Below are 27,530 nucleotides of genomic sequence, written 5' to 3'. Positions count from 1 at the left end.
ATTAGAAAATCTAAGATCATTATGACATGCAAATAGAGAACCATGCAGCTTGAAAAGGTACCCTACCAAGCATCTTTGAGCCTTTTGCAGTCTTTATCAATTACTCATTTCTACAAGTTCAGTTTTTTTGTTTCCCAAAGCAAAATATAAGAAGCAGACTTTGCAAATAAACTTAATTTTTTTATCAAAAGATTTTGAAATTTTTCATAAGAAAACAATACATATTCTTGGATGACTTACCTTTTAGACACCCTGTAGTTGGCTACAGTGAGTACACCTGTCTTGGGATCACGTACTGTAGCTCTTGCCAACTGCAAAAAGAAAAATGCAAAAGGTTTAAGAATTGAATTAGCACCAAAAACACATTACAAAAACTAATGGAAGTTTCACTTCCCTTCTTCAATTTACAAGCTTCACACTCCTACAACTGCTTTTAAAAACATGCTGGGAATTATTCCATTCTTCCTGAAAGAAGTAACACTGCAAGCTCAGATTTCATTTATTGGAATGGGGGGGGCGCATTTCTGGGAGGGGACGAACCAGGGACTGGGAGAAGGAGAAAGGGGTGGATCCAATGGCAACAACACACACCAGAGCTTATCCCCTCTTTTTGAAATCTCCCTGCCCCTTTTCTCTCTTCTGACATACGCTACCAAAATAGGTGGTGTATTTCCAAGACCCACTGATGATCGGGCAGCCTACCAGATGGTTAAGTGCAAAATGTCTTCACTTACCTCCTGCAAGCTATTTGATTGCCGCCATCCCCCACCTGCTACAGATGCAGAACACGCCTTTTCGGCATGGCAGGGGATAGGATTGGACTGCTAGTCTCACCGCATACAATGGAACTTACTTCTGAGTAAACATGCACAGATTGCAGTGCCACTTTTTCATGTTAGATATTAAGAATATGTTCCTTATAAAGAAAGCATTTGTCTTTTTTTTTTTTTCTTCCTCCAAATCTCTGCATGGTCACATATATGTATTTATCCCATCTGTTTCTACTTTAGAGATGCCACTCTCAAACAGGCAAATTACACACAGCCAGAAATGCTGAAAATGTTTGAGGGTTTGTGTAGCTCAGTTTGGATAAGGAGGATTAATTTTGCTGGAAAGCTTGGAAGGAGGATCCCTTTGCACTTTGAATATGCCCTTCCAGTAAGCTTTTCTAGTGAAGATGAGGTTAGAAGTGATCTAGAATCTCTGAAGATGGGCAAATTATACAGATCAGCAACTGGCACTCTCAGAGAAGTGTAGAAAAGGGAAAGCAGAGCCCTAGCACTCCTCCCACAGCAGGAGCAGTGTCATCAGCAGCAGAAGTGCTCAGGTGCTACTTTTGAAACTTTTTTTTCACAGAATGTAGCTGGGAAGAAGCATCAGGTTCAGCAGGAAGCAGGCTGAGAAATTGGCTGAGGGATATAGGAAAATGTCTCTAGGCCAGTGGTTCACGAAGTCCTAACTGGACATTGGAACCGCTGCGAGTACTTGCAGAGCCGAGTGGGGTCAGGGGGGCTGGTCCAACAGCTCCACAGTGCTCATGGTGCTGCAGGGGCCTTGGGCGTCCCCATGTACCTGGAGGGGTCTTGCAGCCTGCTGGGTGGGGGGGGGGTGCCCGCAGTTGCAGTAAGCTCCGTTCTGATCTTGGAGTTCACTTTGTGCAAACCGGAAGTGAGCTCTGAAATCAGAATGGAGCTCGTTGCAGCCGCACAGAGGGTCATGGAGGCTGCTGCAAGCCTCCAGGATCCCCCAGGTGGCTGCAGGACACCCTAGGTTCCCACAAGGGAACCAAGGGTTCCCACAAAGCAGAGATCACAGTGGCGCTACTGGGGACCCATTCCTGGGCCACTCCCCTTAAGGGGGAATGGCCCAAGTTTTGTTCCCAATGGTGGGTTGTGACCCACACTTTGGGAACCACTGCTCTAGGTCATCATCTTACCCAAAGGCTACCTGAGAGACCATATGCAGCTCATGTTGCAGCAGGGCCACAATCACATGCAAATCTATGTGGGATCATTGGTGTGGCTGCATCAGCACTGCAAAGTTGGATAGGATTAGCCCTCAGTGGCACTGGAAGCAGGTTGCACATCAGGGCTTTGTTCTGAGGAAACGTGTATGACTGCAATACATCTTTTATATTTATTTGGAATAATTTTAACCCCATTTTTCCACTGTTATTTATTTTTAAAACTATTGCAATTTTCTTCAAGGGTTTCAGGTGAAATCAGCTAGAACTTTAGATGAAGGATAATAAGCTTCAAAGTAGAAATAAGTGACAGGAGAAGCAAACAGTTTCATGAAGAAATTTAAGGGTGAATTTTTGTTGAAGCACATCTATGGTATGGGGTGTATGTGTCACAATGAGCTCCTGCACTTTCAGCACTAAAGAAATGATACCACCCAGTAGTTATGAACAGGAGATTTGTAATCCATTTTGAAGACAGTACACAAGAAGATAAGAAAAGCCATGATGGTTTGGATCAAATGTCCATCCAGTACACTTCTAGGGGAACAAGGGCCCAATTCTGATCAGTGTGCGCCGGCTCACTGCTGGCGTGCACTGCTGCAAACATGTCATAAGGCACATCTGCAACCGTTATTGCCGGCCCAGCACTGGATCTAGCCCAGCACGAGCCTGCGCTTGGACACTGCCGGTTGGAGGCTGGTGGACCGATGCCCAGTGCTCCGTGAGAAGCATTGGGCAGTGGAGAGGTGAGTGGAGGCATGGGTGGAGACGTTTCAGGGTGGGAGAGGTGGGGGAGGGCAGGGAGAAGGCGTGATGGGGAAGGGTGCAGGGCGGGAGGGGGATCCAGAGCCCTGTGTTGGGTCGTGTGGCGTCTTTTATCTACGCCAGCTAAATAGCTGGCGCAGAGTCAAGTAGCCCCATTGTGGGGCTACTTTTCTTACCTGCAGGAAGGAGACAAATGTCCCCTTACCTCAAGGAGCTACTAGCGGCTGCCGGGCACATGTAGGATGCTGCGGCAGCCATATTTGGTGCACTGCAGCCTTTCAGCTGGGCAGCTCAGAATTGGGTTGCACATCTGGTCCATTTTGTTTAGTTCCCATAGTGGCCCACCAGCTACCTCTAGGAAACCCACAAGCAGGAGAGAAAGGCATCCTCTTCTCCCACCATTGGTTCCCTGCAACTGGTTTTTATACTGCAGCTGGATTTGCAGGCAAGCCCGAGGCCATCATAACTAGTAGCCACTGATAGACCTGTTCTCCATGAACTTGTCCAATCCTCTGTGAAAGCCAACCAAGCGAGTGACCATGACCACAGCTCTCAGTCTCATCATAACCATTTCTTCCTCTCCCAGTTGATAAAATTTTCCTCTCATTTGTCTTTTAATCCACCTACTAGTTTTCTTGTCTCCATGTGTAGTTCTTGGCACAACCCAGAGCCAAAGTTCTGACTCATCTGTTATTCTCTTGCCCGACAGATCCTTGCCAAAAACTCAATCTGCTGAACATTGCTTAACCGGACAATAAAACATTGCTTGCAGTGTTACAGGCTAACACTCTGAACTCCTCATTAAGCCTGCAATTGTCTTTTAATTGCAATCATTCACCATATGGTTCCTTTCCTTAGCTTCAGTTGCCCAAAACTAAAACTAACTTAAGATCCAGATGCATTCTTATACTAACTAGTTACGGTGAACTCTCCTCAGCTCCATTCAGAATTGGGTCAACAATTAGGAGCATCACTGGAGCCCTGCTAAAAAACACTCATTTTTCCACTTTCAGACAACAGATAATGCAGAAGTGGCTCCAAAAGTTAGCCGTAGGGAAAGTCGATTCAGATCCTGCCTGGAAGCGGATTTAACATCTTCTCCTGCACCATTTTCATGCTCATCCGTCCCAAGTGGTGGTTTGCCCTCAAACACCTGTTCACTGCTAACAACCATTATAGGGGCAAACTGCCACTTCAGGAGACAATTTTTCAGCACAAACTGGCACAAACATCTCCCCTCACCATACACCACAGTCACAGGTCAGATTGGGCTCTCTGCAGCTAATTGTTCAGAGACAAAAAGACAGCTTCAAGTTCACTTCTGCATGAAACCCATTTTTAATGACACCTTTGATGTCACATGTAGTGTGGCCCTAAATAAATTCATGATGCTGGTTGCACCTTATTATCATTTGTTCATTCTTTCATTCATTCAATTTGTATACTGCTTTTATATTGCCTTAATAGTTTATCTCTTCTCCAAATCCTAGATCCCAATTTAAGCTAAAAAAAAAAAAGAAGCAAATTTGTACACATACACATGACTGATAGGTACAGGGACCCACAGGCAAGCCTGGCGATGCTCCTGAGACTTGGGCAAAATGTTACATAGTGTTATAAGGCAGACGTAATAAATTTTTTGCAATATCAGTAACACTAATTGATAACATTCTATCATCAACCAAAAAGAATATCTCAGCAAAAATCTTAGCTTATAGCCTCGCATTTATTGGAAGGGGGATCAACACCTGATTGCAAATACGAGACAAGAAAATGGCATTCTTTCTCAACCCAGTCATACAGGAATTTGACAGAGAAATTACATGCTTTGTAGAGTTAGTGCTAATAATAGTGATGCAGAAAGCTTGGTTTTACGATAAATCTTATGCTTTGCCCATTTATAAAACACCTTCTTCTGAGCAATCATGGTTCTGAAATTTAGTCATTTTTTCCATTTTCCTCTATTTTTCCATGGGCCAGGACATCTAAAACTAGAGCGCCGCAACAACCCAGCCTGAGGGCCCTGATCTCTGCCACCTTAAGAGGTGGGGGAAGGGGGGAAGCAGTGACGTGATCTCTAGGGTCTCGTCACTAAGGGGTGTGCAGGGACTGGTATTTGTTTACCAATCCCCTGCAGCAGGCTCCCGGGGGTGCAGGGAGCCCTGTGCAACCCTCCGCAGCGCTCCCCAAAGCTTAAAAAGTGATAGCGGAGCGATCATGATCCACTTCCGTGGAGGCGGGGTGCGATCACTCCACTTTCATTTTCTAAGCTTCGGGCATTTTCTAACCCCCGGGAGGCTACTGCAGGCACTGTAAACGTGCTGTAAACCACACTTGCGAGGCCCTAGCACCGGCGGAGATTTGCCCAAGGGCAAGTCTGGATTGCGCCCTTAGTTTCTTATTTTGGTCCCAGCAGTGTCTTTATAGCACTCATTTAGTAATAAATGCAGAAGAGTTATACTGACCCTGTAATACTGTTTTTTGGCATAGGAGATCCATATGGACAATAAATGCCATTAACATTTCAGCCCGACATAGGAAGTTGCCTTGTACTGAGACCATTAGTCCATCTAGTTCAGTATGTGCTCCACTGCCTGGCAGTGGGTCTCACAGTTTCAGGGAAGGCCAGGGATTGAAGCAGGGACCTTCTGCAGCAAACCATGTGCCCGTCTACAGAGCTACAGTCATTTCCCAACCATAATACTGTTGCTTACAAAGCTAAAGAATACTTGGGTGCAGTAAAAGCCTTCCTTCCACACCCCAGAAGTGAGAAGGTGTGGTCTTCACCTGCTCTTTGAAAGTGTCCAATGCACTTTCTACTTCAAATCCAAGTCACCATATAGCTGTATTCAAGGGAGCTTTAGATACAAGATTTAATTTGGATCTGAGCTCAGAAGCACTTGGAACTGTTGGAACTAATAACTACGCAGCTCTTGTGACATCATTGCTGACCATCCACAGGCCCCACCTCACCACCACGCAGCCACGGAAGGGCTCCGTGGATTCTTACAAGGCTGGCCACAACTACTACCCACTTGGGTTGATTATTTTATACTCATGAGACATTTGGAGCTGGTTGGTTGGTTTGGGCACACCCAAGTTCCCCATCTTAAGTTAACAGATCATACTAATTGAATACAGTCGGCCCTCATTATGTGTGGGGGATCTGTTCCAGGCCCCCCTGGGGATAATGAAACCCTCAGTTGATGAAATCTGCAAGTCTCGGGTCCTCTAATCCTCTGGAGGTGATGGGAACTGTGCTCCCATTACCTCTGGAGGATTTTCTGAAGGCCAGGGAGAAGGCCTTAGAAGGTCACTTCCAGTTTATAGTAAAAACTGGTTGTGACATTTAAAGGCTTTAAAAGCTTTAAAAGGCCTTCAGAGGGCCAGGGAAGCCCTCCATGGTTCTCCAAATAAATGTCACTTCCAGTTTCTATGACAAACGGGAAAAGCAGTGGTTTTCACATGTTTAGCACCAGGACCCACTTTTAGAATGAGAATCTGTCAGGACCCACCGGAAGTGATATCATGACCGGAAGTGACATCATCAAGCAGGAAAATCTTTAAGAATCCTAGGCTGCAATCCTACCCACACTTACCCAGGAGTAAGTTCCATTTACTATCATTGTTAAAAGAATAAACATAGTAGCTTGTTAAAAGTATAGGTCTGTAACATTTCCCCAAATGCAGTCACATACCATGGTAGCATCAAGTCTAATATATTAGAAATAAAATACTGAAATGAATGGGGACCCACCTGAAATGATCCACCTAGTGGGTCCTAACCACAGTTTGAAAAACACTGCTCTAAGGCCTCTGGAAGACCTCCAAACCCCTTTGGAGCCAAGTGGAGCACACCTACATAGTGAAATCAATGTGCCCTGCATCCACAGATACAGCAGACCCACTGTACTGACCCACTGTACTGACTTACTTTTGGTTTAGCCAGCTCTTTAATCTTCTCTATTTCTTCATCAGACAAGACATCATAGTATCGGACAATGTGTGGGCTGTCCCATTCATCTTCTTCTTTAAAAGGTGCAATGAGCAGGTGGGGATTTTTGTTTCCATCATGGTACCTACAAAACAGTCTCTTCTGTCTTCGAGGTGTCTGTTGAAAAAAAACAAAAACAGATAAACAATGATTACTAATGTTGACCTGTAAAGCTACGATGTCCTGCACACCTGGAACTACACATGAACTTTCTCTTAAGCTAGAGGAAGTGTCAGCAAGTTCGCATACTGCATATTTTCTCTGCAAATGCATTTTGAAAGAAGAGGCTCAACCTTTACCCTTCGGGACTTTCCCCCTTCTCTCTCACCATTTGCACACCTTCTCCTCTGCAAAGGGCCTCATAGATCTCACGCTCTGGTAGGTAATCCTGAGGACGGTCATAAATTCCACCTTGTGCTGCTGGTTCTGTTGTGTCCGATGTCTCATTTAGTGACTTAGCTTCTTTTTCTTTCTCCAGCAGCTTCTCAAAGTATCGCAAGTTGCTACCTGCCCTCTCATGACTGGGATCTTCATTGGAAAATAAGAATAAAAGAGAGAAAGCACTTAAAATTGATACTGTCCCAGGAAGTGGATCAGAGGGAGCCAATGTTAAAATCTTATTTTAAAAAAAGCAATGGAACAGATCCTCTGTGTTGACTTAACTGATTATTGTTTTGGGCTGGGTGAATTAAACTCTAATGCAATTGCTGGACTATGGGCACAATAATAACCAGGTCTACTCAGAAGTAAGTCCTATTTTGTTCAATGGGGCTTACTCTCGAGAAAGTGTGGTTAGGATTGCAGCCTATGCCAACCAGTACCAGACGCAAAGGAGAAACTAACAGAGCAATTCTACCCATGTTTACTCAGAAATAAGTCCCACTATGTTCAGTGGGACTTACTTCTAGGAAAGTGTGCATATGACTGCAGCCTAAGAAACTTTCCTTATCTGCTATTCTGCAGATAACACAATATGATTCCAGAAGGAACATACTGTATAAATGTGTGATAATGTTGATGAACTGTGCTTGCTAGAGAATATATCTTTGCATAGACAACCATACTGCTATTCACCGTAATGTCAGAGTAATGGCGCAATCCAGAGGCGCAATCCAGAGGCAAGCGTGGCATAAAGCATGTTTGTGCCACCTTGGGAGTAAGCTGCATCAGCACACAGAGGTGTGCTGGCACACAGAGACTGAATCCCCGACTGGGCCGACACAAGGCTCTGGGGTGGGTGGGAGGGAGGGAGGCGTTCCTGGGCGGGGGGAGGGTGGGTAGTGGGCGACCCTGGGGGTGGGCGGGTGGAGAGCAAGAGGTGGGACTGGGATCCGGCAGTGCCAGATCCCAACCCTGTTCCTACAGCTTCAAGCCACTCTGTTCTCCTCAGACTTGTGCCACTTCAGGAGGTGGCACAAGTCTGAGGAGACCCATTGGGGCCAAGGCACCTTACCCAGGGGTAAGGGGAAAAGTTTCCCCTTGACTCTAGCTGAGCCACTTTGGGCCCCTATCCTGTGCTGGATACAGTGCAAGCCTCTTGGTTTGCCTGTTCCAGTGCAGGGTAGGATTGTGCCCCAAGACATTCATATTTTATACAGCATGACACTTCAAAGAGCTTTTGGCTGCCATCCGATACATACTAAAACATACTGGTCATTCCCTGGGAGTAAGCCCCATTGAACACACTGGGACTTACTTCTGAGTAAACATGCATAGAATTGCACTGCTAAGAAGCTAAACTAGTTGAGTATCATGTAACCCACTTTTAGGGTGCAGCCATAATGGTTAATAGCCTCTTCATGGCTATGAACGGATTAATGAGATTCCAGGGAAAGCCTAGGAAATTCCAGGGGAAACAGCCTTTTACAAAAAAACCTTTCGAATCAGAGCTGTTTTGGTATAGCATCTGCATGTGACTTTAAATTTCTGCCTCTGCTAATCTCACAGGGTAATAAACACTGAACCATTTTGAGCAAAATGCAAACACAAGCCAAGTCTCTATGTTTGTGGGAAGACAACTTCTTCAGTATTGGAACAAAAGACTTTTTAGTTGGCAAAAAATCCCCAACCTCCAACTCAGACAACCCATGATCCAACCCTGCCTACATTTATAAGACCAAATAAAAAAGCAATGAGATCTACTCCCAAGTAAGATTCTGCAGCTTTAGAAAGGAAGTGAAAAACCTGGCAGGATTAAACAGCAGAAGCAAGACTTACTCAATACAATGAGCCAACAAATAGCTCCAGTTCTAGATATTTAGAGCAAAGTTAACCCATATCTGCCCACATGCCCTACAGGCAATACCTATATGTTGCATGTGTACACCCATGGACACAGATGAGTTTTAAACTCTAGTTCTAGCCTCCAAATGAGTTCTTACGAAGCAAAACCTCACATAAGAACCCCATCGTAAGAGTGGTTAGGCAGCTCAGTGGGTATAACCACGGCCTTGTCAGTGATAACCCCACCATCCTGTGACTCTCTACCTAGAGGGGCCCAGCTGTGCAATCCTTCCTTGCAGAAAAGCTTCAGGAAAATGTTATGAAATGTGAAATACAGGGGTTTGTTTGTTTTTCAAATGGGAATTCAAAATCGTACAACAGACCTCTATGACGATTAGGCCTTGTTTCTTTTTTAATGGTTTCTACTAAGTTTTACCAATTACAGTTTTATGCTTTACCATGTTGCTTGGAACTGTGGAGTATTTGTGATAAGATGGCATTAATAGGGAACTGAATTCTGTTGCTGATTTCCTGCGTTAGCAGTAATGCTATTCCTTGGCATGGGAACATCCTATTCTTCCCTTTGGGCTTTCAAGGAGAAAACTCTCTCTAGTTCCCATGACTGAAGAGGAAAAATTTGGAAACATACTCTCTGGTGAAAGTTCAGAAATAAGAGGGGAACTAGACTGTGGCTGCAGTAATTAGAGGTGAACACTATATGACCTGTCTAGCTTCCTGTCTCAGTCTCAAAACTACTATTTTATCATCTATGAAACCAACTTCCTTCCCAGCATTCCCCTTTCCTTCCCCTGTCACCATTATACTTGGACAACTAAACCTTTCCAAACTCTCCGTGACCCTGTTTCTCACAATCAAGACTATGCAAAAGTGTATGCGCGCGTGCACATGCACACGCACACACACACAAAATTTGTGTAAGTTTTTCCAAGTATGATTTTGCATAACTGAGTCATTCAAACACATCCAGCACCAATGAAGCTGCTATGTGGTCATATTTCATGCTGAAGAGAAGGTCACGTGAAAAACATGACCACACTTGTTGGTCTAATCACAGTGGACTTTCCCGTGCAACAAATAGCCCTCCATCTTTCCCAGGTACATGTAAGTTTTGCATGAAATATGAGTAACTCAAAAAGAATGGGGTAGGATGGGGATGTAAGAAGCACATACAGATCTTCCATTTCAAGGCGAGAAAAAACTGTCTGTTGTTGACTACATGGGAAAGACCCATGGTATCAGACACCAAAGCACTTGCATTATTCATGTACAACATGGAATCATACCACAATGAAGTAGTTTCCATACAAAAATGGATATTTTTCACTGCTGAATATAAGAACCCTTGGGTTTCGTCACTCAGTTCCTGATGACGAAACAACCTAAACTCGCCACAATAAGACTCTGCATTGGTCAGTAAAAATCATCTTTAATGAAGACCATTATCCATTATATTAGCAGACCATTATTTCTAAAATAACGACACAATTTACTGGTGCCACAGACAGCGCTGATGAAAGGGAATTTCAGATGCATGGGAGGTACAATAAGGTATTTTGGGAAATCTATCCCATCTGTCCTAACCTGCCCACAAACCACTATTTATGGTTGCAACTCCAAAACCAGGCGGCAGCAAAGGGGGAATGATAGGTTCCAGGGTATGTTCTGAGGTCACATGATACAGTCACCTCACTGAAGCTAATCTGGTCCAGGTCTAGTCAGTGCCTGGATGGGTAAGTACCTAGGAACTTCATGCATGCCCACCTTGAGTTCCAGGCTAGAAAAAAAGGCATACATAAAATAGGGGTATGAGAGAGACACACAGGCCTCCTATTCCCTCCCCAACATTCCATTGCACTCTCTGTGAATGCTGGGTGGGGCAGAGGGAAAATAAGGCTGCACTGAATCCTGTCACAAACCACCAGGAGTGGGCACTGTTCCTATTCAGCAAATGGATCATCTCCCAAATGAGATACGTATCACAGAAGGTTCAAGTTTCTTCACAAACAATAGTGAGGTACAGGAAACTTTCCACTGCATCAGGAGAATGGATTATTTGTCTTTCTTACCAAGAGAAACCAGACGCCTGGTGAGCTCCATAGCCCTTTGCATATCACCAAGCTGAAAAACAGCATAGCTGAGGTAATCCAGGATCTCCGCTTTCGTGACAGTTGCTTCTTCACTCTCATCGTGCTGTTTCAAAGCCTGTTGCATCCACAGCACAGTGTGGTAATAATCTCCATCATTATAAGCCGTTTTCCCCATACCAAAGCAATCACCCACTGTCAAGGTAGATCTGTACTTCGTTCCTAAATTAAGAATTGGAAATGTATTAAAACCACGCTTTTTTGTAACTGTGTGCAGACTTCATTAAAAACTGAAGACATCTATCATTGCTTTCATATGTTTTATTTATTTATTTATTTGATTTATATTCCGCTTTTCTCCCCGAAGGGCACCCAAGGCGGCTCCGAAGGGCACCCAAGGCGGCTTTATCTTTAGTATTATTTTTATTCTTTATCGTACACTGTTCTGAGCACAGGAATATATAAGTATATAAATCTTTAAAAAAATAAAATAAACAAATTGTTCTATCCTGTTTAATCTATTTCTCCCTCCATTTTCAAGCTGGGCAGGCTCTACATGGGGGAGGCTGGACAGGAGAGGGTCGGAATGAGTTCATGTCAGGGACCCTGCCTATCTTCCTGTCGGGGTTCCCCTCCTCCCCCGAGTTCCCAGCTTACCCAGGGAGGAGGCTTCTGGACCAGAGCAGAGGCAGCAGCCTTCCCAGCCCTCTCAGGAACAAGCCTGGCAACTCCAGGTGAGAGGAGGAAGACAGAGAGAGGAAGGGGAGGAGTTGTGGTAAGCCCAGGGAAGGGCAGGCCCAGAGACAGGCCCTTTTTATACCTTCCCTGTGAGGGAAGGGGAGGGGCCAAAGGGGAGGGGTTTGCCCTACATAAACCTGGAGGCCAGGGATGACAAGGCAGTTGGTAGTTGGAAGAGCAGGCAGGAGGATCTGCTGACAGCAGCCCCTGCTCCTGGCTAATGAATGCTGCCAACCCAAAGAAGGGGAACTGGGTGACGCAACCCCCCCTTCTTGTGGGGAACAAGTCTGAGGCCTCCACCAGGGGTCCCCCTCGGAAAGACTGGCCGGGCCCTCCCCTCCCCCACAGGGAGGCCTCACACTTCCCATAAATCCCTCCGGAGATGGCCAGAGGAGGAACTGGATAAGGGGCCCTATTAGGCCTTGATTAGGCCCTATTAGGCTCATCCAAGTTCCTTGTTTTCACATAATCCTTTAAACTGCAAGACAGAAAGGCCTCTGTATATTTCTAAGGGGGCAGTCCTAACCATCAACATACAGCCAAATGCCTATGCACATTATGTACAGCACATTGCTTCCAACTCAGTGAGCTTCCACGTGCACGTGAGAAAGCAAAGCAATGGAGATATACCTGGATGCATGTTTCGTTATCCTGGCACAACCCACTTTTTCATGAGCATGCACTTGGATTATCCTGCTTTGGATTCTATCCTGCCCTTCCCCCAAGAAGCTCACCAAAGGCATATACAGGGTTAATCCTCTATGAAAGAGGTGAAGCTGAGAATCAGACCACACCTTGAGCTTGAGGGCAGAATAGGGATTTGGACCCATGTCTCTGCTTAATAGCAAGGTTTGAATCACAGCAAAGTCAGGGAGTTCCTAAAACTAAATAAACATGGGCCCTCTCTCTCTCACTCCTGCTTCAAGCATTCTATTCTAGATACAGTGAAGCGGTAGAAACCAAGGTCCAAGCTCACCACATGCAGGAGTTCTGGGTGCAAATATCACCTAAACAGGCCTTCTCCTTCAGCCTAAAGAACCTCACTGAACTGTTGTAAACACAAAACTTCTCTGAGCTCCTTGGAACAAGGGCAGAAAGCAGTTTTGATAAACACCTTGACTCTAAGCCACCATAACCTTGGCTGTATCCTATGTTTTCAGATTTAAAAAATTAGTCATAACTAAGTCTTATTTGGACTCAGGCCACGACTAACTAGGATTAGGACACAACCTTTTGTCTGGAACCAACAGGTCACACCTCTCACACAGACTTTTAGAATTGTATTTATACAATTTCACAACTTGCGGACTTTCTTGTCATCAGTCACCAAATGCATTGCCTGCAGTGAAAAAGTGGAACAAATCCCAAATTTCCATAACTCAAAGCTAAACAAGTCTATAAACATGCAAACTGTGCCAGAGTTAGTTTTCTTACTTCAAAAACTTTTAAGCTCCTGTAAATCTCTGTTATCACTGAAGTGTTAATACAAAGCCTGCCAAGTTCTTGTTCTGCCTGACCTTAAAACGCCCTCTAGTCCAGAAATGCTGAGCTCACATGCCCATTTGAAGTAAAACAGCTCTTAGCAGTGACCTGTATTAGCAAAGGAATTCAGCTTAACAATTTCAATTGTGTGTCCCTGTTTGAAACAAGTACACCACAGCAAACTCCATTACATATATTTCCTGATCCCTTTCTGTGACTACATGATGATGTTTTACAGAATAATAAAGCCAAGTACTGTTACTGAGCCATTTAGGCTTTACTGGAAGGCTGAAAATTACAAGGTTTTCATGGGCAACCACAGTTCTGGAAATGCAGAAAGAAACTGGTTTGGACCTATAAGAAACATGGCTAAAGAAGAAGCAGGTTACATGAAGCATGTCATTATTGGTGGTGATGGGGAACAAAAGGAGAAAGAACCAACAGGTTCAATCAAGCCTGTCAAAGAGCAGAACTATCACCTGGGAATTCTCCTTTAGAAATGGTTTCAGCATCCAGCTTGTAGGTGTCCTGCAAGCGCATTAATGCTTTGGCAGCTCCAGTCTCATCTTCTTCATTTGGGAAGAACTGACGCTGAATTGTGAGGTTTGCAATAAAACCTTTATAGAAACAAGACAGAAACAGCTAGAATCATGTCTCAGTTGTGTATAATCAATACCAGGTGAAACGCAACTGGGAACATCTGCTTTGTTCCAAAGCATATCCTTTGTGGGATTCAAATCATTGAAATTGAAACATAAACAATGTGCTCACCAGGCTCTCTAAATTATATAGAATACATTTGTTCTTTGTTATTTGGCATGAAGATAAAAATCCATAATATAAACATGAAAGAAGCACTGATGGGAAAAACTCTCTATAAGAAATTAAGTATGACTCAATATAGACGTTGGTCAAGGACACTTGAAACTACCTTCAAGTAGGACCCAGATATAGGAATTACATCTCCTAAAAGAGTCCAAAGTATGAGCCACACACTAGTCCAGTTCAGATGTAATGACCAACTCACTGTTTTCCCTCCTCCCACTTCCATCCTCCCTCATGTGCTCAGATTCTCTCCCTCACTTCCTGATTTGGTCATTACATCCAGACTATGGTTTGCAGAAATAACAGTTTGCCTCCAAACCAAAATTAGAAACCTAATTCAAACCATGGTTTGGGCAAACCACAATTTGCCCAGACCGGGGGGGGGGGTGAGAATGAGAGTATATGAAGAGAGGAGAGAAACAGATGATAGAATGTATCATCTAAGGATCAGCCCTAAGGGCCAAACCATGAGTTAGTTTTTATGCTGAGAGTATGGTAGACTTCATTAAATGATCCTGCTCCACAAGGATGTCACCTAATGGTAATTTCACGGTGTGAAAAATGCTGAATATCTGACAGCACAATCCTAACTCACGCTGGAACGGGGAGTCTGGCTGGCCTGCTCTGAATAAAATGCAGGCATGGCATGGGGAATGCAGTCCCCTTACCTGGGGTAATGCTGCAGCGGCCCCAATGGGGCTAGTTGGTTCTGCGCCACTTAAACAGGTGGTGCAGACCTAAGCAGCCCAGAGTTGCTCTGGGTTGCCTGGGACTGATGTTAGGCCCCACTGCCTGGCCCACCCCCTGCTCATTGTGTCCTGCCCATGGGCCTGCCAGCTGCCTACTCTCCCCCCACTCCAGAACTTCTCCTTTCCACCCTCCTCCCACCCTCCCCAAGCCCCCATGCTCGCCTGACTTGGCTGGTGCAGCCTTACTGTTGCACTGGCTCTGCCTCCCTCCTCCCTTGGTGGTGCAAATGTGCCTTACGGGACATATGTCAGCCATGTGCAGGTGACATGTGCTGGCCTATTCCAGGGTCAGGACTGCATCCCCAATTTTTCTTAAAGTAATAGCAGAATAACAAGTTATGTATACTAACTAGGTCTCTTTCTTACACTGGTGGTTTTGTTCTCAAGCAATACCGCAAACAAAAGTAAGAGTGGAATTTCAACCATTGTGATTTAGATTGATGCTACCAAACAGCTACTCTAGACATGGTTTATTTATTAATATGTATTAATGTATATAGCACCAAGAGTGTATATCACACATTAAACAGCAACATAAACCTCTCTAGTAAAGGCATCTAATCTGCAGTGACAAGGATGACAATGGACTTAGTTTAGTCATTAGACATAATTTCAAGAAAATTCCAAGATGGAAACAAGTAATAAAATCAGGGTTATTAGAACAAATGAGGTGTTCCCAACAATGAGGCTTCTTGAAAGAAATAGCTCTAAAATATTACATATCAGAAATTCACATAATGATGGCTCAGATCTATTGATGAGATGATCCGACAATAGGGGGCATAATAAATAAAAATAGAGTGGGGTGGGTCAATACCACAGCCCAATCCTATGCATGGCTACTCAGAAGTAGGTCCAATTGTGTTCAGTGGGGCTTACTCCCCGGTAAGTGTGCATAGGATTGCATCCTTAGATTGATGTGGGTTGCAAGGATAAGACAGCACTTTTTTAAACTGTTCTCCTCGCCAAAGATCAGAAATAAAAAGGAAAGAAGCCGAAAAAGAGGGCGGATTCAAACTCACAGTCCCAAGGGCTGAGATCCAGAAAACAACATAGAACAGCTAGATCTCATTGTCATCTAAGGAAGGCAAAGAACCTTATGCACAGCAAGCAACAGGCAAGGATGGCAGCACTCCCAGGCTACACTCACATATGGCCCATATCTTAAAAGCTTTGGAAACATGAAGCATTAATTGCAAAGAGACCTCTCCCACTCTCATTTTTGTGCTTGCAGCATGAACCGATTCTCAGCAAAGACAGTCATCTCCTGCACGTGGCAAGTCTCAAGAGTTCATTTTCTCTTGGAAAACAGCTACAACATATGCTATAACTTGGAGCTGAAAAAGTCCACTTCAAAGCCTTTATGCTGTCAGTGTAAGCAAAATGAAGGGGGGCGGGGAGAACAGAGAACAGATGCAGTTGCGTTCTGTGAAAAAGTATTTCTTCCTTAATACTCAACTGTCAAGGAAGCAAGGCATTCTTATCAAACAAGATTTTTGCTTCAGAAGACAGAGTTCGTATAGGGAACATTAGTCAAAGAAAAAATAGTGAAAAATTAAGAAAATATAATCACCTTACGTGGCATTTTAGAATATAGCAAGTACCGGGGGGGGGGGCTATATCTACAGTTTCACTTAACTGTGGCTGCGGGGAGCACCCCGCACTCCCCACACCCTTTGGAGGTGAGTTGCGCTCCTCTCACCTCCAGAAGCTCTTCTGAGCCCTGCAGTGACTATGCTCTTTCTTTGGTCCTCTGGCTTCCCCAGCCCTCATAATGCCTTTTAAAGGCATAAAAATGTCACTTACGGGGTTTTTTCCCCCCATAAACTGGAAGCAGCTTTTTTTGGCCTAAACAGCCATTCTGAGCTCCACATAGGCCATGGGTGGAAATACGCAGCCTCTGCAGGACTCAGAAGAACCTCTGAAGGACAGGGGGCAGGGCCTAGGAAAGGGAGGTAAAGGGGGTAATTTGTACCCAGGCCCAGGGTCAAAAAGGGGGCCCAGGAGCCAAAGGAGGGAGCCCAGAAATTTCCTGGGATCCTACATTTTCCTATCTACTCAGACTTGTTGCCCACACGGGATGCTGGTGACACTACCATGAGCATGCTGCTGCAGTTACTGCAGCTTCAGGCAAGCCATAGATGCTGGGCGGAGGAATGCAAATAATGACACTCCTTAACACAGTATCTGATCTGGGAGGAAACTGACCCGCTACAATAGCTCTTTGGCTTGTGGCTCTGCTTACCATGAAGAGTGGATAGGAGCTCAGGGACACAGCTGTGGGGCTACAGCTGCTGCAGAAGTATGCTTTGGTGCAATCAGGACACTTTTCATTCTAATGTGAGCCTAAATGTGATGATGCTGATTTTCTGCATGATTTTCTATATTTAAATTTTTTTATAAAAACTTGGAAGTCTTTGAACATAAGAACATAAGAACATAAGAACAGCCCCACTGGATCAGGCCATAGGCCCATCTAGTCCAGCTTCCTGTATCTCACAGCGGCCCACCAAATGCCCCAGGGAGCACACCAGATAACAAGAGACCTCATCCTGGTGCTCTCCCCTACATCTGGCATTCTGACTTAACCCATTCCTAAAATCAGGAGGTTGCGCATACACATCATGGCTTGTACCCCATAATGGATTTTTCCTCCAGAAACTCATCCAATCCACTTTTAAAGGCGTCTAGGCTAGACGCCAGCACCACATCCTGTGGCAAGGAGTTCCACAGACTGACCACGCGCTGAGTAAAGAAATATTTTCTTTTGTCTGTCCTAACCCGCCCAACACTCAATTTTAGTGGATGTCCCCTGGTTCTGGTATTATGTGAGAGTGTAAAGAGCATCTCCCTATCCACTCTGTCCATCCCCTGCATAATTTTGTATGTCTCAATCATGTCCCCCCTCAAGCGTCTCTTTTCTAGGCTGAAGAGGCCCAAACGCCGTAGCCTTTCCTCATAAGGAAGGTGCCCCAGCCCCGTAATCAGCTTAGTCGCTCTCTTTTGCACCTTCTCCATTTCCACTATGTCTTTTTTGAGATGCGGCGACCAGAACTGGACACAATACTCCAGGTGTGGCCTTACCATCGATTTGTACAACGGCATTATAATATTAGCCGTTTTGTTCTCAATACCCTTCCTAATGATCCCAAGCATAGAATTGGCCTTCTTCACTGCCGCCGCACATTGGGTCGACACTTTCATCGACCTGTCCACCACCACCCCAAGATCTCTCTCCTGATCTGTCACAGACAGCTCAGAACCCATCAGCCTATATCTAAAGTTTTGATTTTTTGCCCCAATGTGCATGACTTTACACTTACTGACATTGAAGCGCATCTGCCATTTTGCTGCCCATTCTGCCAGTCTGGAGAGATCCTTCTGGAGCTCCTCACAATCACTTCTGGTCTTTACCACTCGGAAAAGTTTGGTGTCGTCTGCAAACTTAGCCACTTCACTGCTCAACCCTGTCTCCAGGTCATTTATGAAGAGGTTGAAAAGCACTGGTCCCAGGACAGATCCTTGGGGCACACCGCTTTTCACCTCTCTCCATTGTGAAAATTGCCCATTGACACCCACTCTCTGCTTCCTGGCCTCCAACCAGTTCTCAATCCACGAAAGGACCTGTCCTCTAATTCCCTGACTGTGGAGTTTTTTCAGTAGCCTTTGGTTTTCCATATTACCGTACCTAGCTGCTGATGTCACTTGGGTGGGTAGACCTGGGCTCCAACAACAACAACAACAACAACAGTATTTATATACCGCTTTTCAACAAAAAGTTCAAAGCGGTTTACAGAGAAAATCAAATATCTAATACTCCAAAGACTTTTCCAGCTGTTTCCACCCTCTCCCCACCCTGCATCACCCATCCCTGTTCCTGTCCCCCTGATTGTGTAGCCCAATAACTTCCGCAGCACATATATGGATAGCAGAATTTGATCATCATGTGCCACTGTGACCCAACAAAGACTAAACAAAAGAAAACTGAATAGTACAGATTTATGTTATCATGTTCCAAGAATGGTCTGCCTACTACGAGACCAAATATGGGGAGAGAGCACAGAGAACCTGCCCATGCCCAAATTCCAGCCTGGCAGCTTAAGCATGGTGAAGGGAGAGGAATGAAGCAATCTTCTCAATTGCTACCTTGCTGGTACCGAGTTTTTTCCTTGAATGTCTCCAGCATGTTTAGTTTGTGTACTACTGATACCATTTGACAAGAAAGATTTGCAACAGCAGTGATTCCGCATTGTTAGGTTGCCAGCTGTGGGTGGTTTGCCAGGTTGCCATAATAGTTTTGAGGACAACACAGCAGAGCTGTAGCTTGCTAGTCAAGCAATAGATGGTGGCCAAAGCAACCACTTAATGAAAACTGGAAAAAAAAAATTGGGAACTTCTTTGCTGTAGAAACATCCTGCACCCTTTAGTATATAGCCTTGTTACTACAGCACCATTGTTCCACCCCAAATTTCAGATAGTCAACATGACAATTTGATTAGCGAGAAAAGAAAAGATTAAGCACGTTCCTTGCTGCCCTATTTCTTCACTCACCTATTCTAAAGAGAAAAAGCACAAGACCCTGCTCTCATTAAAGGGAAAGTAGAAGAAAAAGTATCCCAAAAATATAAGTCAGGGGGAAAAATATCTTGGCACCATTCAGCATCATTCCACCGTGACTGAAGTACCGTGTACAGTTTGACTAATAACAACCTGAAACAGAACCTTGACAGCATTTCTTTGGATATTTGCATCATTGGATAAACTCTTGTGAATGAAACCAGCAACTGAACTCCTTAACAAGTAGATATTAGTTAACATGTTTTGGGAACTAATGTAGATTTTGCAGGGAAACCTAAGTCCTGAGTAAGATCACTCTTAACACGTCATTTCAAAACTTTAGTTCCCTTAAAGTCCTCACCCTTAGCCGAATCTTCAAGAACCAGATTCTCCAGCTCCAGCCATTCAGTGTTTAGACGCTTCACCAGTTTATATGCATTGACTGGGTGTGCAAGATAACCCTCTGGATCAGAAGTGGATTTGACGGTCAGGGATTCCATCTTCTCAGCCCAACTGCAAAATAGGAGCAAACACCTCAATGCAAAAAAGGATGTATTTGATTTGATGTTTATTCCACTCCATAACTCCCCAGATGGGTAACACTATATTAATCCAAAAGCCCCAGTAACCTTCCCTATTCCATTTAGGTAAACACCCTTTGGACATTTGTGATCATTTCATAAGCCAATATATGAAGATGTTGCTGCATGAGTGGAAGGCACTTCCACTCATGTAACGGGGTGGGTCCCTGATTTCTGGCAAGTCATCTCTTTTGCAGTAGTTCCCCACATCACATGCCATTCTGTTAAGAAAGACAAAGGCCCCATGGAAATCAAGATCCAAACCATTTTTGAATACAAAAATGTATACTGCAAGAGGGATCTGAAAGCCTTAGGAATGAACCTCAACAGATGGGAAACTTTGGCCTCTGAGTGGCCTGCTTGGAGGCAGGCTGTGCAGCATGGCCTTTCCCAGTTTGAAGAGTCACTTGGCCAACAGACTGAGGCAAAGAGGCAAAGAAGGAAGGCCCATAGCCAGGGAGACAGACCAGGGACACGCTACACTTGCTCCCAGTGTGGAAGGGATTGTCACTCCCGAATTGGCCTCTTCAGCCACACTAGACGCTGTGCCAGAACCACCATTCAGAGTGCGATACCATAAGTCTTTCGAGACTGAAGGTTGCCAACATTGTATACTGTAAAGTGTATACTGTATAAAATATATTTTTGAATACAAGAATTCAGAAAGTCTTATTTTTTACAAAAACCATAATCTGAAATCAGGTTTTCCTGTACCATATAAGCTATCTCATTCAAAAGAAAAACAGGCTATAAAATATTACAGCAGAGCAAAGTCAACTCAGTTTTGCTGGGGTTAGGTATTAACACCGTGAAATAAGTTAGGATAAGGCTATCCCTAGTTACATGGAAGGTGGGCAAGAGTGCTGAACCCTACCCAACCACTGGATTGAAGTTTCAGGCTACAAGAGCATATAGCAGGTGTGGCCAAATCTGTTTAACATGAGCCACATATGATAAACTTCAGATGTTTAAGAGCCACAAGACATGAACAAATATTACACACATGTTTTTATTGTTATAAGCACATTTTGCTATAAAACTTTTTTAAAAAATGTGTACATAAAAATATTTATTCACCATTTGTATTAATTGGGATGCAAGAAGGAGCTCAGCTAACATATTTCCACAAGCCACACATTCCATGTCAAAGAGCCACACGTGGCTCCCGAACCACAGTATCAACCACAGGATATATCATATTAGTATAATTGGACAAACTCTTCTGAATGAAGCCAGAAACTGAACTGGTTTCTGGCCACCCCAGCACATAGCAAGAGAGCTGCTTCATTAGTCTCTCCACTCACAAAAGTGATGCTAATCTGTGCTGAAAACATCCTCATCATTCACATCTATACGCCCTCCTCGATCACATCCAAAAACCAACATAAGTGTGTCAATGTCCTGCAACACATCAGAGGGGTGTAATACATTAACCTTTGAAAAACACACACTTGTCCCATCCAGTTACCTTTTAATTTTAGCAAGCTTAGATTCTTCTTCTTGGATATATGACTTGAGCGACTGTACCAGATCTTTTTCTGCATAAATCAGGTCTGTCATCTGGCCTTAAATTGAAAAACAAATATTATTACTGATTCAAAACAGAAGAGGTCATCATCCTCCTCTGTGAGTACAGGGAGAAAGTAAATAGATTCTGCAGGTTAAGAGATAGGTTTGTCTGCCATGATCTGTTTCATAATGTATGAAAGGCTAAGCAGGCTGAAATTTAGAATGCCAATGAAGCACTTGTTCAAACCTAGAAAATTCCTTCTGCCATGTTAATGGAGCAATTTTATGCAATCTCAGTTTCTAGGGAAGAAAATCTCATTATTTAGGAAAGGAAATTTTCCTAGCATTTTGTTACAAGTTCTGCTTTGAGAGAATACTTCAGAGCACTCTAGAAGAAGCACAGTAGTGTGTTTTATTGACCCAGTTAATCTTTAAAATGTTACATGAAATCTTTAAAGAACAATTCTGAATATTAATTCAAGACATTATATTCGCTTACTCATTCACTCCACAAATCTTGTTCTACTGGATAATACTTATTGGTCACAAAGCTGTCAAGTGAGCAGTGTGAAAGACCTAAATTATTACCATGGCATCACTCCTACAAATAATTCCCCAACATCACTATGGTCGTCCTAGCCACAATCCTCCTTGGGTAATTGCTTGGTGACTAGGTAGACTTGACTGATCAACTTGGTAGATTAGGGGGATGCTGTGGACATAATATATCTGGGTTCCAATAAAGCTTCTGGCAAAAGGAAAGGCAAAAGTCTTTCCCAATGACATTCTGGTGGACAAGTTGGTGGAATGTGGGTTAGACGATGCTAGTGTCACATGAATCCTTGGCTGGCTGACAAACCATACTCAGAGAATACTTGTCAACAGCCTGGAGGGAAGTGACAAGTGAAGAACCTCAGGGTTCTGCCTTGGACCTAGAATTCGATATCTTTCTGAATGACCAGGATGGGGGAATATAGGGGGTGCTTATCAAATCTGCAGGTGCCTTCAAACTGGGAGTAAATAATATGACACAGGATCCAGGATGAATTTGGCAGGATGGAAAATGGAGCAAATGCAAATCAAATGCACTTCAACAAGGATAAACTGATAAATAATCTGCATTTGGGTAGGAAAAATCAGAAGAACATATACAAGATTGGGGATACTTTCCTGAGCAGTAGGACCTATGAAAAAGATCTAGGCATGTTAGCGGAAAATAAGCTAAATATCAGCTGGTAGCGCAGTGCAGCAGCAAAGAAGGCTAACACGTTTCAAGGCTGCATCAACAGAAGTATAGTATTGAGAAAAATAACAGTTACAACTGGATTCAACTTTAGCCAAAAACCCACTTGGACAACTGGGCACTTAGGCCAGATCCTAACTTTTCTCCCAAGCAGCCCAGCCTGACACTGGGTTGTTTGGATCTGTACCAGCCCCATTGTGGTGGCTGGGGCAGTGCTCAGGATAGGGGGAAAAATAGGGGGAAAAATCCCCTTGCCCCAAGTTGTGCAACAGCCACCTCCAACCCTGCACTGGATACAGCACAGGCCAGCCGGCCAGCCTGTTCCAGCAAAATGGGCAAGGAGGCAGCCAGATATCTCCTTGGGGGAACATCAGTTCCTTTACCCCGTTTCAGACCCCAGCAGCTCCTATGGGTCTACTTGGATCTGCACTAGCTACTTAACTGGTGCAGAACTGAGATGACCCGTGTAGAGCTCCAAGGCCCAGAAGGGATATAGGATTAGGCGGCAGTCTTTGCTGCTGTCCCTATCCCCTCCTGGGCCTGAACTGCCTCCCCAGGCCACCCTCCCCCCAGCCAGTTTCACCTCCTCCCCACCTTCCCCACATTCCAGAATGTCTCCCTGAAGCTCAGTAGGATACTCACTGCTACAGAAAAAAAAAGTTTCAGAAATTTTAACTGACTGCACTTCTTGCTTGAAAGAATTTTGTCTATCTCAAAAAAGGTACTTTGAAAGTCATCTTTTAATATCAGAACACAATGTTTTTTTAATTAAGTCTGCTCACACATGGAGAATGAGAAATAGAAAAGCAATCAACCAAGGCATAAAGCATCTACTGTAATCATATATACAGAGAATATATTATTTTAGTATTCCATCTGCTTCTAGTATAGAACAAATGATGCAATTCTATCAACAGCAATTATCAGTTCCGGCTATGGTTCATATTTATTTGTTCAATCACAGAGTTACATTATAAACAGTTTATTACTCAATTTGTCAGAGTAAACAGAAAAATAATAATAAGGAAAAGAAAAATGGCATTTGTAACTTGATACGGTCACAAGCACAGCCACAGAGCATCACGGTAACTGTACTCACACTTACAAGTTTAAGAGCAAGACATGCCAGTCAATTTTACAATCAACCCTTAGCAAGGGCTATTAAATTTAATGTGATCTTTTTGTTTACCAGAGTCATTGGATTTGTCATTGCTCTTGCAAAACTGTCATACCTAACACAAAACCTGCAAACTGGTCTTTGAATTTATAGGTTTTTCTAAAACAGGTTTTTTTTTTTAGAGATTGATTTAGTATTAGAGACTGGATATATTGTGCCTAAGGAAAAACAGGTGCTGCAAACATTAGTAGAACTCTGTGTCCTCCCCCCCCCCACATTCCTAAATTTACTAACTCTATGGTGCTGCAGGTAAATGACTGAGGGCCCAATCCTATCCAACTTTCCAGCATGGGTACTGTTGCAATGCAGCTCCAGTTCACATATGTTGAGGAGGCCTCTGTGACTCCCTCCACACCACAGGATGCCGTGCATGCCCCATTGGCACAGCTGCAGCGGCACTGGAAAACTGGATAGGATTGGGCCCCGAGTTAGGGACCAATCCTACTGTGCCACCAGAACATGTTTCCCAGCAGCACAGTGTGCTTTAGGGCAGTCACAAAAAGTGACCCACCATTCTGCAAAGCTAGACTGTCCCTGCAAGCAGCAAACTGCCACACACCAGAGGCCCCTGGAAAAGCCCTAGTGTCCATACACTGGCACAGAGGTTGGGTGGTGAATAGGGGGTGGGAGAGAGGGGAAGGAAAGAAGAACAGGGAAGGGTTTGTCAGGGCTGAGAAGGGAGCAATATTGGCGGCAGCAGCTCTACCAATGTCCTATTATCCTTCCTGGCCTCAAACCACCTACCCAGGTCCACTTGAACATGCAGCAGCAAAAAACAACTGGCACAGTTCTGAACAGAACTAGCAGGGAAGCAAAAGTTTACTCTGAGGCAAGGGAACAAATGTTCCCTTACCTCAAGGAGGCCTTTGCAGCTTGAAACTCTCCTGCAGGATACAGTACACCCGACGTTGGCACGGCTGCACTGGTGCTGGATTGGGCTGCCCATTTACTTTCAAAAATGAGACAGGTATAGCCTCTACAATCATGTTTAGAATGGTACAATGAAATCTGTATACTTTCACTGGCACAATGCTCCTAATGTGGATGGAGCCCAAATATCATGGTGCATAGAAGGAAGAAAATTAAAGCAGAACTTTCTTAATCACTCAGGATAACCCCAGTGAGTACTCAAAAGACCACATCACATGGTTTAAACATCCTTTGTTTAACGTGGTTAAAAATGATGGAAATATAAAGCAACCTTACACTGAATCAGACCATTGACGCTGACAGGCAGCAGGTTCCAGGCAAGGGTCTTTCCCCAACATTATGTGGAGATGACAGGGATTGAACCTGGGATCATCTGCATGCAAAGCAGGTGCTCAACCACTGTGCTCTATCTCCTCTCCAAGTAAGTGGATTGGTTTTTTACTTTTCAAAGTGGAGTAACAAGTCTAAACTAGATTGATAATTTTCAACAAAGCAGCAAGTTGTCTTAAGGGAGCCTTGTTCAATGGTTAATTTAAAGAGGGCAAAAGGATACCTCCCCAGTTCCCACTCCTTACACTGGAATCCAGGCAGTGGTGTCACTAGGATTTGCATCACCCGGTGCAGGAGGCCTGTGCGTCACCCCATGCAGTGGGCGGGGCAAAGCCCCAGGTGGTGGGCGTGGTGTACCATCACCCTGCCCCCACTGGTTTTTCGGCTGTACCTTCTGTTAGAACACAGATATTTCAATGTGGTTTGTTTCACTGCATTCTGCATGAAATTACGCATTGATTGATATCTAACACGATGGGATTATTCCTCCAAATTCTGATTTTAGTGATTTTGAAAACTTGTAGAGTCTCACACACACACATCCCATGTCAACTTACTAACACCTTATTGCAGCAGTTCTCAAACTTTTAGCACTGGGACCCACTTTTTAGAATGACAATCTGTCCAGGACCCATCAGAAGTGATGTCATGGCCAGAAGTGACATCAAGCGAATTAAAATAAAAAATTATAAATTAAATCAAAAGAAATAATTAAATAAGGGGGAGCCAGTCCTGTTCCACCAAGTGAATCAACTCTGAAGTAAGTCCCATAGTGGTCAATGTGTGGGTCACATGGGTCAATTCTACCCACCAAAGTGTGGGTAGAATTGCAGCCTGTGAGCCCAATCCTATGCATGTCTACTCAAAAGTAAGTTCCATAGTGGTCAATGGAGCTTACTCTGTAGTCTGCCTGCAATAACATCCCCAAAAGAATCAGTGAGATTTGCAGCCCTCCCCACTGCCCAGTTTAAAGTTCAGGCATATCAAGATAAAGACCCACCTGGCTTTGCAGGTGCAAAATAGAAAACTTTCCCCTTACCAGTTCAAGCCTCTTTTTTGAACTTTTTAGTAGGGGGGAAGCTGCCTTCTGGAGCATTTGTTGCACTCCAGCTCCATCGGATTGGGACCATTCTGGTTTCCTCACATTCCCCTTTGCCTGGCCTGACCACCAACCAAGGCATGTCTGCCTACTCACGAGTAAACGCAACCATGAGGCTGCTTTGCTTTCCATAGGGCTCCATAGACCACAGCTGGGAAGGAGAGACCTCCTTCTCGGGTGTTTTTGGGGGCTGCATTCATTGGATCTGGACCATTCAGGTGTTGTTGGATTCCTCTCAGCCTGCACTTTCTGAGGAACTAAGGCAAGTTTGCCTACTCACGAGTAAACACGCAATACGGCTCACTTTCACTTTCCATAGGGATCCATTCATTTTTTCTTTCTGGTTTTTTGGCCGTAACTTTTGAACGAAAGGAGCAATTTCAATTCCGTTTTTTGCACTGCATTCCTCTGGACATTCTGCATCCAACAGTGTATGGCACGTGGGGTAGCTCCTAATGCTGCGATTCTAGCGCATCACCCCCCTGGTGGCCCCCTGGCGCGTCACCTGGTGCAGCCCGCACCCCCCTAGTGACGCCACTGAATCCAGGCTTGACATTTTGCTCTCCAGAGAGTTGGTGGGGAATTAAAATCCCTATCCAACTCCTGCAGGAGGGAACCCCTCCTCCTTCCCATCAGAACAGCCAAAAATAACCTAATGTCATTTGTTGAACTTCCTTGATATCAAGAAAGGGAAGGAACTGTCTACAAACTGACTTTAAACAAAATACCTTTATGTTAAGTTTAACAGAAAGTCAGAAGTAAGTTGCTTCTTCTTTTCTGGTGTGATATTACCTATGCAACTTTTCAACCACAACTTTACTGATTCTGACATTTCACATCTTAAGGCCAAACCGGATAAAATGTTGGAGACCATGGTCTGATCTCCATCACACTGCTTTTATAAGCAGTCACAAGAAACTGAAACTGGATCAGGCCCATAGTGTTGAAGTAGAAAGGAGTGCAATCCTTTCTCCCTAGTGGTTCCCAAACTGTGGGTCCTGACCAGTGGGTCACAACCTGATTTTTGTGGGATGCAAAACTGACAAGCTGATAGTTGACAAGGAAAATTTATTGAGCCCTATGGAAACCGAAACTGTGTGTGCATGTTCATTTGTGAGTAGGCAAATATGCCTCAGCTCTTATCAGAGGCCAGGCAAAGGGATCACAAGGCCACCAGAAAGGTCCTGAACTAATGAATGTGGAGCTCAATAAACACTCCAGAAGGCACTCCCACTATTGTAAAAAGGATAAAAACATTTG

The 27,530-nt window shown here is 44.2% G+C and overlaps 1 protein-coding gene across 4 annotated transcripts in view; it reads right to left on the bottom strand.

The window, feature by feature from the left end:
* The window catches only part of P4HA2 (prolyl 4-hydroxylase subunit alpha 2), a 58,208-nt gene that overhangs the window by 12,403 nt on the left and 18,275 nt on the right, over positions 1-27,530 (bottom strand). For all 4 annotated transcript variants that reach the window (XM_066613819.1, XM_066613822.1, XM_066613820.1 and 1 more), the window contains 7 exons: positions 21,451-21,547; positions 19,763-19,914; positions 13,750-13,887; positions 11,033-11,272; positions 7,051-7,250; positions 6,663-6,839; positions 241-311 (listed from right to left, as the gene is read on the bottom strand). In XM_066613819.1, the coding sequence (XP_066469916.1) occupies positions 241-311; positions 6,663-6,839; positions 7,051-7,250; positions 11,033-11,272; positions 13,750-13,887; positions 19,763-19,914; positions 21,451-21,547 (1,075 nt within the window). The remainder of the gene's footprint in view (positions 1-240; positions 312-6,662; positions 6,840-7,050; positions 7,251-11,032; positions 11,273-13,749; positions 13,888-19,762; positions 19,915-21,450; positions 21,548-27,530) is intronic.

Source organism: Tiliqua scincoides, chromosome 2, assembly GCF_035046505.1.
Source record: "Tiliqua scincoides isolate rTilSci1 chromosome 2, rTilSci1.hap2, whole genome shotgun sequence".
NCBI lineage: Eukaryota > Metazoa > Chordata > Lepidosauria > Squamata > Scincidae > Tiliqua > Tiliqua scincoides.
This window is presented reverse-complemented; position numbering and strand designations above follow the sequence as displayed.